The sequence below is a fragment of the Trichechus manatus genome, unplaced genomic scaffold (genome assembly GCF_000243295.1).
Source record: "Trichechus manatus latirostris isolate Lorelei unplaced genomic scaffold, TriManLat1.0 scaffold00128, whole genome shotgun sequence".
NCBI lineage: Eukaryota > Metazoa > Chordata > Mammalia > Sirenia > Trichechidae > Trichechus > Trichechus manatus.
Window position 1 is genome coordinate 853279 of NW_004444064.1, and position 11756 is coordinate 865034.

At 52.3% G+C, this 11756-nt stretch overlaps 1 protein-coding gene across 7 annotated transcripts in view; it reads left to right on the top strand.

Annotated features, from left to right (window-relative positions):
* Positions 1 to 4485, top strand: part of SNAP47 (synaptosome associated protein 47) — an 80462-nt gene extending 75977 nt beyond the window's left edge. For 6 of the 7 annotated variants that reach the window (XM_023739050.1, XM_023739049.1, XM_023739045.1 and 3 more), the window contains exons 5-6: positions 3610 to 3752; positions 4389 to 4485. In XM_023739050.1, the coding sequence (XP_023594818.1) occupies positions 3610 to 3752; positions 4389 to 4446 (201 nt within the window). In that variant the 3' untranslated portion in view covers positions 4447 to 4485. Of the gene's footprint in view, positions 1 to 3609; positions 3791 to 4388 lie in introns of those variants that run through there. The other variant, XM_004384780.2, reaches the window with a different exon arrangement.
* The last annotated feature ends 7271 nt before the right edge of the window (positions 4486 to 11756 follow it).

Here is an 11756-nt window from a genome sequence, read left to right on the forward strand (position 1 = left end):
CACACTCTAGGTGGGGTGGAGGTAAACGAGAAAGGCACACTTCCCAGAGGACGCACACTCTAGGTGGGGTGGAGGTGACTGAGAAAGGCACACTTACCGCAGAAAGTGCATGGAAGAACCTGCTTCACATGGTGGTGAATGGTGGTTTTTTTTTTTCTTTTTTTATTACGCTGTTTGGGCATCAGCCATATGAGATCATAGAAATGAGAGATGGAAAAGACCTGCTGTATTAGGTCATCCAGTCCGTCCCCCTCTTTCAGAGCCAGATTGGTCCCCACAGTGTATCCCCCAGGGCTCTGTCCAGTCTTTAAGTGACTCAGCTGATGGGGTTTCCACCAGTTTCCAGAGGGTGCAGAAAGCTTGTTGTCTGAGTCTGCTAACTTGAATCAAGAGCTTATTCTGGTGCCTAGTGGCAGAGATAATAATAGTAATGCCTCTGTCACCAGCCTGCTGCATGGCCTTCAGTGGCTTCAGCTCTCAGTCCCCGTGTCCCCTGCTACAGAGCGAGGGTGGGGAGCTGGGCCTGGTGGCCAGAGGCCCTTAGTGTAAGCATCTGAGACTTGGCTGCTAGGACCCTGACATAGCGCCTTCTAGTTTTCACAGCTTGTTCACATTTGTGATCTCATGAGCCTCGTCGGTACTTTGAAAGGAAGCAGGTCTTCCTGTCCTCCTAGCACATCCTGACCATCTCTCCGCCTTGATGTGGCTTCTTGTTAACCAGATGAAGAAGCGCAGGCATAAAGAGCACACGGCCCAGGGCCTCCTGGTCAGACCGGAAGTAAGACCTGCCTTCCGACAGTAGGCTGAGTCCCTGTCACTTAGCGTGTGGTCACTGCTCAGCGCGTGGGCACTGCTCAGTGTGTGGTCACTGCTCACCGCCTGGTCACTGCCCAGCGCCTGGTACCTGCTTAGCATGTGGTCCCTGCAGGTGGAGCCCAGCATGCTCCTGGTTGAGGTGGGGCTGCCCTTTTCTGGCAGTAGCAGTGCTCTGGGTTGTCGCAGGACACTGAGTCAGTCACACACCTCCGGTGCAACAAGAGCTTCCTGACCCATGGCCTCCCTTCACATCATCTGGGAGAGCCTGGGTGGGGCCTACTTTTCAACGTGGAGTGCGATGCATTACTTTTTTCATTGTTGTAATTAAATGAAGTTTACATTTCAAGTTAGTCTGCCATACAAATTTTTTTTTACATACATTGTTATGAGACCCTAATCGCTCAGTCCATTTTGTGACAGCACACTCCTCCTTTCCGCCCCTGATTCCCCATGACCATTCAGCCAGCTCCTAACTCTCTCTGCCTTCCCATCTCACCTCTGGACAGAAGCAGCTCCTTTGGTCTCTTGTATCTACTTGACTAAGAGGCATCACTTTATTTCCCACAGTCTAGTCCAATCCCTGTCTGAAGAGTTGGCCTCAGAAATTGTTTCAGTTCTGGGCTGATGGAGAGTCCAGGGGCCCTGCTTTCCGGGGCGCCTCCAGTCTCAGTCAGACCGTTAAGTCTGGTCTTCTTACTAGAATTTGAGTTCTGCACCCCATCCTTCTACTGCTCCATCAGGGACCCTCTGTTGTGTTCCCTTGTCAGGATGTACATTGGTGGTAGCCAGGCACCATCTAGTTCTTCTGGTCTCAGGCTGATGAAGTCTCTGGTTTATATGGCCCATTCTGTCTTTTGGGCTAATACTTTCCTTGTGTCTTTGGTGTTCTTCGCTCTCCTTTACTCCAAGTGGTTTGGACCAATTGATGCATCTTAGATGGCCGCATGCAAGCTTTTAAGACCCCAGACGCCACTCACCAAAGTAGGATGCAGAACATTTTCTTAATAAGCTTTGTTATGCCAATTGACCTAGATGTCCCCTGAAAGCATGGTCCCCAGACCACACATCCCTGCTACTCTGTCTCTCAAAGTATTTAGCTTTGGTTTAGTCCAGTTGTGCTGACTTTTCCTGTAGTGTCTGCTGTCCTTCCCTTCACCTAAAATGATTCTTACCCACTATCTACTTAATATGATGCATTCTTAATGGGTTAAGCTCGGGTTGCTCTAACCCAGTCACCACATCTGTTCACTGCTGATACGCGAAACCACTGGGAGAAGGTGCTCCGACTGTATCTTCAGACGTGTTGATCCATTGGGAGTTAGGAAACATGGTACTGAGGGTTCCACTGTATGGATGCAGATTCTTCAATTCCTTTTTCTTGACCTGACCAACGATCTGTAACTTTCCCTGAAGAGAATATTAACATTTATTACAAATGGTTGGTCATTAAGATTTCTTTTTAAACGTACCCTTTCTGTTGTCAGCTGGAGTATATTAAATTTTAAAACCCAGGCTCAGTAAGTGCGTAATTTAAGTAATATTTAACAATGTGATTAGTCTCCATAGAATTGTAATAAAATGGTTGTTCTTGTTAGTTTATGAAAATACACGAAGTATGAGATGAGTCATAGAAATGGGGGTGGGGGCCTGGGGAGCTGCAGCTGAGACTGATGGGTTTCCTTAGTCCACCACCCTGCCCCTGCGAGGTACTGCCGTCTCTCCAGGAGTCCCCGTGTGGGATCTGTGTGTGACACCATCTCGGGACTCCATGGCGTCGACGCTCGGCCAGCATCTCTCCAGTCGTGGGATGTGTCCGCAACCCCACCAGTCCTTGGACACCTCTTGGGTGCTTTCTCCACTCCCACCCAGTGGAGTCAGAGTGGCTCGTGGGTGTGGTGTGGTGTGGCCTGGAAGCCCTGAGTCAGACCTTTTCCAGGCCCCAGCTCCAGCGCTTCTCACAAAGCTATGTGATCTTATAGCCCTGCGATGGGTGTGTGTGGTGTGAACTACTCCACCACTTTAGACTGTGTTTTGTTTTGCTTTTTGTATTCGTGTGTAAAATATTGCAAACATACAGACGGGAAGAGGGCGTTGCTTTTCTTTGTAAGTCTTGTTTTTCCAGCATCAGTGTGCAGTTAGGTACCTGGGTGCAGACAGGTGATGAAGAGAACGATTGGGTGAGAGTGGGACCCCAAACCTGAGTGGGACGCCCTGATCTACGCTCTGCCTTCTGTGCCCGGCGGCCGTGCCGAGCGTGTGCAGGGGCCCACCATGATCAGAAATAGCGGCGCCCACTAGGGGTGCTGTCGGCCCACGTGCTGGTGGCGGGTGGATGGTGCACCCAGGACTGCACAGCCACCTCCCTGCCTCTTGGGCTCCTCTGAGTGCAAGCAGGCGCAGGGCACAGGCAGATCATCCTTTCGAGACAGCCTGCTCCACAGATCAGGAGGCTGACACTGAGTACCTTGCTCAAGGTCAGACAGCCAAGACCCTGAGCCTGTGGCCTCCAGACCCAGGTGTGTGACCTCCAGACCAGGTGTGTGGCCTCCAGACTAGGTGTGTGACCTCCACGAGCCCTTTGCCTGCCATCACGAGGGCTCTGTCTCTGGGTCCCCACTAACATGTTGCCCCCTCTCAGGTCACGAGCACAAGAAAACTTTATTTAAATTACCAAATAAAATTTCGTAAATATTATAAAAATGATGGAAAGAAATGTCATTATGTATTATAAAGAGTTTTTTTTTTGTTCGTTTTTTAAAGCCCATCTGCTGTCATTTTGTGCTTCTCTCCCAGATCCTGAGGAAGCTGAAGAGTCTCGCCTTGGACACTGAGACGGAGCTGGAGAGGCAGGATGAGGCTCTGGACAGCATCACCTCGTCCGTGGACCGGGCAACGCTGGGCATCGACAAGCACAGCCGACGAATGGAGAGACTGACGTAAGAGGACGAGGAAATGCAGACGGGCGGTCTGTGAGGACGGCCCCTTCTCCAGTGTGTTGTTCTAAGCCCTGCATGTTTCCCTGAGACGAAGGCCCTGGCAAGTGATTCCAGAGGACAGACGTGTTCACAGGCTCTGCCCAGGAAGGCGCCCCTTCTGTGGGGTGACGGGCTGCTGGTCTGATCTCTGCCGTGAAGAGTTGTGGGGGCAGTGGAGCTGGGGGTGATCGTGACTTCCCCTTAAGGGGTTTCTGAGCAGTGAACTAGAGGCACAGCTCAGGAGGAGGGAGTGTCTGCCTTCACACACGGAGCTCAGCGGGCACGGCTGCCTTCCGGAGTCGGGGTCAGGCGTCACATGCTGTTCGCAACAGGGGCTGAGCCAGTGCCGTCCTGGGATCATGGGCTCTTGATCTAGATGTTGGTGGGCCTGATGACCACCTCCCTGCTCCACAGCTGCTGGTGCGTGCCTGACAGCAAAGCTGAGAGCGTTCATTCCTGTTCCCCCAGGAGAGTGGGCCGGGCGGGGCCTGTGAGGGAGAAGAGGAGGGCTCTGGAGACGGCCTCAGGCCTTACGTTCATCCTTCCCCCTTGTCACAGCGTGCCACTTCGCTGACTTTTCACACCTTCCACTTTCAGACTCTCGGAACAGCCGCGTGAGGAACTGTCCACAGGAAGGCACAGTGAGACCTTGTAGAGGTGTTAGGTGGAGCTCCTCTCCTCTGGTGCACGTCTGACGGGTGAGGCTGCAGCCTGGTCAGGGCACCCTGCCTCGCAGGCTCCGGCATCCCCGCTGTGCCACGCTGCTCGCATTTGGGGAGGAAGCCAGGAGGTGTCTGTGGGAGAGGGGAGCTAAGAGGGTCACAGACATGACTGAAGTACCACGTGTGTGGTTACGTGCCCAGAGAGGGATGGGAGCCCTTGATAGAGGGGATGGAGGACTGGGGGACGCAGAAGAGTCCCAGCGGCAGGCCAGGCGGGACGGACCGTCCACCACTGTGGAAGGAACGAGAGAGCAGGTCTTCTGGAGAAGGGGACTTTGAACCGGCCTCCCGGGCAGGCAGCACGCGGCGAGGAGTGTGCGGTGTGGCCCTGGTGGCCCCTGTGTCCTGCAGCATAGGTGTAGGCGGGGCACCCCAGGCCCAGGAGAAGAGCAGGAGGGGACTGCGAGTGCCGGTGACGGGGCTGGTGCTTGCGTCTGTGCGGGGGGCGCTGCCACGGGGCCCGGGGCCCGGGAGAGCTGCAGGAGCCTGGCTGGCCTGCTGTGTGCCGGGGGAGGCCAAGGGAGCATGGCGAGAGCCTGCGGGCCGGCCTGGGTGAAAGGACTGAGGGACCAGGAAGGGCTGTCGCTCAGGTGGCATGAGGCTCGGCAGCGGGGACAGCGGCCCGGAGAGCAGCCCAGGTGCGCAGAGCCCTCGGACGCTGCCATGAAGCAGGGAAAGGCTGTGTACTGTCGTCGGTCCTGCTCCGTGGATCGGGGTCGGGCATCTCCTTTGTTTTGCTCTCCAGTGTGGAGACCTGGGCCCTGCTGTTCACTCGTGACCCTGGCTTATGGACTGACCCCGTCTGTGTGCTTTATTCCCATACCATGCGGCCCTTTTCTAGCGTGGGTGGGATGACTGCTCTCAGTTTTGTTGTCACCCCTAAGGTATTTGCACTTTATAAACTGTGTTTCCACATCCAGCTTGCTTTGAGCTCAGTTTTAGAGAGTATATGAAGAAAGCAAAATGCAGAACCCATGTCTAGTGCAACTGTGATATCAGCATGGAACCGAAATAAAACTGATGTTTCATCAAAAACTGCAGGTTCTTTGTTTAGGGCGGGGGGCAGCATACTTTCTGTAAAGGGCCAGAGAGTAAACGCTTTAGTCTCTGTGAGTCACCTCTGCTGATCAGAACGTGTCAACAAGGAGTAAGGAGTGTGGCCATATGACAATAGCACTTAAAAATGAGCATTTCAAGTAATTTCACATGTCATGAAATATTCTTCTGATTTTTGTTTAAAAGTGTAAGAACCATACTTCGTGCACAGGCCGTACAAAGATGGGCGGTGGGCTGGGTCTGGCTGCAGCCACAGCTCCTGACCAGGGTGGAGTGTGCATGAATGGTATTGGCGGGTAGTGGTCTCGTACTGGGCTTGGGCCTGTATCTTGTCACTGACCCTTGTCTCCCAGCTCCTAGAGCTCTTGTGTACACGCTGTCCACGTCACCACTCCAGCCCCCAGACTCGACCGTGGCCCGACACCTCCAGGTCCGCCCTTGTTGCCTCTGTGGTTGCCGCAGCTTTCTGAATCTAGGTTCTCAGCCGTGGGACGTGCGGCCGGGGACCCCGCACGTCTCATTTCTTAGCTGAAGGCTTACTGTCCAGTCCTTCACTGTGCTGTTTGCCAACACTCAGTCCTGCTCCTTTTAAATGACGGAACTCCAGAAAGGGGACGGGCCGGAAAGGGGAGAAGTGAAGGGGGCAGAGGACTGGTTTCCATACGGGATTTTGTCTTGAGTCCCAAAATCAACAACGAAAGAGTTTTTTTTTTTTTTTTTGGCCTATTCAACTTTTTACAAGTATACAACTTATTGACAGCGATTACAATACTGCAACGCTATCCTTAACCAGTGCGATTTTCCCATCACTGTTAACTCCCCTTTTCCCCTTCTTCCCGCCCCTGGTATCCACTATACATTTGCCTTTTCTTGTCTTTTTATGTAAATGAGGTCGTACGCTATTTGTCCCTTTGTGACTGGCTTGTTTCGCTGAGCATAATGTCTTCCAGCTCCATCCATACTGTAGCATGTATCAAGACTTCATTTCCCCTGCTGGCTGAGTGGTGTTCCGTTGTATGTATGTAGCACATTTTGTTTATCCATCATCTGCTGATGGGCATTTAGGTTGTTTTCACCTGTTGGCTATTGTGAATAGTGCTGCAGTGAACATTGGTGTACAAGTCTCTGTTTGAGTCTCTGCTTTCAAGTCTTTTGGGTATATACCTAGGAGCGGAATTGCTGGATCATATGGTAGTTCTGTTTTCAGTCTTTGGAGGAACTGCCACACTGTTTTCCACAACGGCTGTACCACTTTGCATTCTCACCAGCAGCCCCACATCCTGGCCAACATTTGTTATATTTAGTTTTTTTTGTCTTAGCCATCCGAGTGGGAGTGAAATGGTATCTCATTGTGGTTTTGATTAGCATCTCTCTGATGGCTGATGACGCCGAGCATCTTTTCCCGTGTTTGGTGTGCATTTGAATGTCCTCTTTGGTGAAATGTCTATTCAACTCCTTTGCCCATTTTATGAATTTTTTTTTGTTTGTTTTGTCTTTTTGTTGTTGTCAAAGTTTTGTATATATTTTGGTTATTAGATTCTTGTTGGATATACGGTTTCTGAAGATATTCTCCCAGTCAGTAGCTTGTCTTTTCACTTTTTTGGTAAATTCTTTTGATAAATAAAAGTTTTGAATTTTTACGAGGTGCCATTTATTTATTTGGAGCTCCGGTGGTGCAGTGGTTAAGAACTTGGCTGCTAACCAAAATATCAGCAGTTCAAATCCACGAGCCGCTCCTTGGAAACGCTATGGGGCAGTTTCTACTCTGTCCTGTAGGGTCACTATGAGTCAGAATTGACTTGACGGCAATGGGTTTGGTTTGGTTTTTAAAATTTATTTCTTTTGTCTTTTGCTGTTTGTGCTTTTGTTATTATATTAGATAATCCATTTTTAAAGGCTAAGCCTGACATCATTGCCCCTGCTTGTTCTTCTAAGAATTGTATGGCTTCAGTTTGCACATTTAGGTTTTTAATCCATTTTGAATTTGTTTTTGTGTACAGTGTGAGGCATGGATCCTGTTTCATTTTTCTGTCTGTGGAAATCCAATTTTCCCAGCACCATTTATTGAGGAGACTCTTCTTTCCCCATCAGATGGACTTAGTATCCTTATCAAAAATCAGTTGACCATAGATGTGTGGGTTTATTTCTGGACTCTCAGTTCTATTCCATTGGTCTGTGTGTCTTTTGTTATACCAGTACCAGGCTGTTTTGATTACTGTAGCTGTCAGTTCCTTGAGGCATTTTCAGACACTGTAAAACACTCGCCTGTATGCAGTCAGTGAAGGTGGGAGTTCGATGAAATGCCGTCTCTCAAAGGCAGCTGTATTGAGCTGGGCGTCAGACACTGACTTCAGAGTACGTCACAGGAAGCCCCTTCCTTTAGGGCGCTGTCTGAGGCCCGACCCCCAGCCTTGTCCTCTCTCTTCTGCCATTTCAGTAATTAGTTACGAACTTGAGAAAACTGAAGGGAAACTCGGATTGTAGTCAGTTTTAACATTTGCAACTGATTTTCAGATTCACATATTGCAAGCTTTTGGCGTCCATATGGAAACTTGGAATAGCAGTGATTTGTTGAAGAGCTAATTTTTCCTGATTCATTTTGAAAGTGAAAAGCCACAGGGTTAGTCCCCTGGCTCATCCGAAGGCACGGCTGGTCGTTCATGACGCTCTTGCGGTCCTGGATTCCCAAAAGGGCGTCTCTGTCTCACCCACCAGCTTCGTTGGCGAAAAGGACCGTGGTTTGGGGGCCAAGTGGAGAAATGCGTGTGCTTACAGTCCCTAGAGGGCTCTTCGCCAGCCTGAAAGAGCCATGTCGGAGGCACTTGTAGAGTGAGGGAGCCCGGGACCGGTGCAGTTCGTCCCTCAGCTCTGCCGCTAAGGGGACCAGGGCCAGGTGTGTGGCTCGCCTCAGCCATACCGCCAGCAAGTCCCAGAGCTGGCCCTGCAGATCAGGGAGCTCCTGGGGCTCCTTCACGTCGGGCAAGCCCACTGGGAAGCTGTGGCAGGTTGTCCCCGTTGTGCGTGGCTACAGGCACCGATGCTGGGCTGTGTCCCTGGAGTCCTCAGGGGCCCTCTGTGCAGAGCAGGCGGCCTGTCCTGACCCTTTGGCGCATCCTCGCGCAAGGTCAGACCAGCACTCTGTTCCTCAGGCTGCCACGTGTGTTGCTGTTGAGCTTGTTCTTTGGGAGTTTGTTTATGCATCCTCTCCCTGTCCCCAGCTCTGCCCCTTTCGCTCGCCCCATGGAGGGGGGCAAGCTGAGGGCAGGCACCTCTCTTCACCCAAACTGCTCCACGCCACCCTGCCCTGGGAGGGGATTTCTCTGGGAACCCCTCAGGACTTCTTGCAGACTGGAGCCCCCCTGTGTGTGTGACAGATGAGCCTCCGGCTCAGGGCTCCAGGACCACTGTGCTGCCCTGGCAGATGACAAGCCCCTCGAGGGCGGGGCGTGTGTGTCCCAACAGCAAGGAGCACACGCCCTCCTGGGCTGGGCAGTGCTCGGAGCCACGAAGGGAGTCAGCAGGCAGACCTGGGCAGAGCGGGTCTGCGGTCCCCACCGCTCTGCAGCAGGGCCACCCGTCTGGGAGAAGTGGCCACGGTGTCTGGGACCAGTCACTGAGCACCTGCCATGTCTGCAGACAGGACGAGGCGTGCCCAGGAGCGGGTGCAGTAGCACGCACGGAGAGCTGGGTGGGCGACAGAAAGCAGACTGGGACTTCGAGGCCCCACCAGAGCATCTGAAGGGCTGGATTTACTTGGGTCCAGCTTTGAGGGGTAAGATGGTGGAGTGGGTGTATCTATAGAATGTATACAGAGCATGGGAAAGGGGAGTGGGTATGACGAGTGTGTCCCCATCCATCATGCTGAAGCAGGACACAGAAACTCACTCGCTGGATGGTCGAGGGTCCTCAGGGGCCTCTCAGACATCCCAGGACCGGGGATCACGGACAGCCGAGGACAGCCGAGGCACTGCTGCTGCCAGGACCCCCCCTGCACATGCAGCCTCCCTCCATACAGGCATCCTGAGCTCAGCCTGCTGGTGGTCTCCTGTGGTGGCCGGCAGTGGCCACTCTGTCACATGCACGCTAGCCCTGAGCCATCAGCCCCCTTATCCCTGGTCCCCCTCACCAGGAGGAGCCGCCCAGCCATGGAGCTGGTGTCTGGGAGGGAGAATGTCATCTTCAATAGGGCTGAGGCAGGTCCTCTGAAAAAGGGGTGCAGGGAGACAGCAGTCGGCATGTCTACTACACCCAGGGACCTTACAACTTGGAAGGTGGGGGCGGACGATCAGAACACTGCCTTACTGAGGCAGTCTACACTCTCAGTGGTCTCAATTTAAGAGAGGGCAGAGATCATAAAATCCCTTGAATGTAGTTGGGACCTTGGGATGCATTTTCCCGTAGAAGATGTTCTGGAGGTGGTTTGGTTACTCATGTGGCCTTAAATGCTATTTAACAGTTGCTCAGCAGTTCCCACACTGGGGCCTTTGCAGACTGCAGAACTGAGATGCAAGAATAAGGATTGAGATGATGATGGCAGGTCAGAGAGTGTTATGGATTGAATTGTGTCCCCCAAGAATGTGTGTCAACTTGGCTAGGCCACGATTCCCAGTATGGTGTGATTGTCCACCATTTTGTCATCTGATATGATTTTCCTATGTGTTGTAAATCCTATCTCTATGATGTTAATGAGGCAGGATTAGAGGCAGTTATGTTAATGAAGCAGGATTCAGTCTACAAGATTAGCTTGTATCTTGAGTTGGTCTCTTTTGAGATACAAAAGAAGCCAGCAGAGAGACAGGGGGACCTCATACCGCCAAGAAATCAACGCCGGGAGCAGAGCACATCCTTTGGACCCAGAGTCCCTGTGCCTGAGAAGCTCCTAGACCAAGGGAAGATTGATGACAAGGACCTTCCCCCAGAACCAGCAGAGAGAGAAAGCCTTCTCCTGGAGCTGGCGCCCTGAATTCAGACTCCTAGCCTGTGAGGCTAAGAGAATAAATTCTCTTTGTTAAAGCCACACCCGCTTGTGTTTCTGTTACAGCAGCACTGGCTAACTAAGACAGAGGGCAAGCCAGCCCAGAGCCTGGGGGGGCTTCCTGAAGGAGGCAGTGCTGCAGCTGGGCTGTGGAGGAGGTCAGAAGGTCTCAGACAGGACCACACAGAGGCAGGGTCGGTGGGACCAAGGAAGTCTGGCCTAGCTGGTGAGACGGGCGCCCGGAGACAGGGAGGGCGGCACGCCTGAGTGAGAGCATCAGGCCCTGTTCCCAGCTGCACTCTGCTCGTTCCGTGACTGACGAAGTGCTTCATCTTTCTATTGTGATGCTTGTGTTGTGCTCCTGTGTGCCTGCATTGCTCTGTGTGCTGTCAGAGAGTGTGACTCACGACAGTCCTGGGGGAGTTGGGCTGTGCAGGGACCTCGGGTGTGGCCTGCCCGAGGAGCGTGCTCCACAGGAGAGGAGACAAGCTTGGTGGGGAAAATGGCTGTCCCGGGTCATGGAGCAAGTTTGTGGCAGGGACCAGATGAGAGCCAGGGCTGCTGAGTGAGGGTCAAGGTTAGCATCCATTGTAAAATCCAGGTATTCTGAGATGTCAGCCACAAATCCCAAACCCACCCATTTATGACCCCCTCTAATCTTATCAAAAATTAGTTTCCTTTTTGAGGCATTAGCTACCTGCTAAACTCAAAGACCACTCTTACCCTAATCAACTTGTCTTTGACAGGATATTGCCCTAGCACAGAACTTGCTATGGTTGTGGGTGGACCAGGAAGTCCTAGGAGGCAGTGGTGGATGCCTTAGGGACAAGCTGGTTTAAGGGCTTTGCAGCTACCCAGAATTGGCAGGGTCTGAGCACCCCTACATGGAGGGGGTTTAGAAACAGGACCACTACTAGGCAGGAAGGTTGCAAAGGGGCATCAAGCAAAAGATGGGGTTGGGGAAGGAGCAAGGCGGCAGTTCAGGACTGGCCACATGTCGGTGGTTCTGTGGCCCACAGCACTTCTGAGCACACCAGCCCAAGCTTGGCAGAGCTAAAAAAAGATGCTGTCCTCCAGCATGGAATATACAGAAGCCTCACTTGCTTTGTGTGCTTGTTGGAGTTATGTTGACACCTGGCAGATTGAGGAAAACACATTTCTACCTTATCTGAGCCCTAATCTGATACGTGGGTCATGGCATGGCACTAGCCT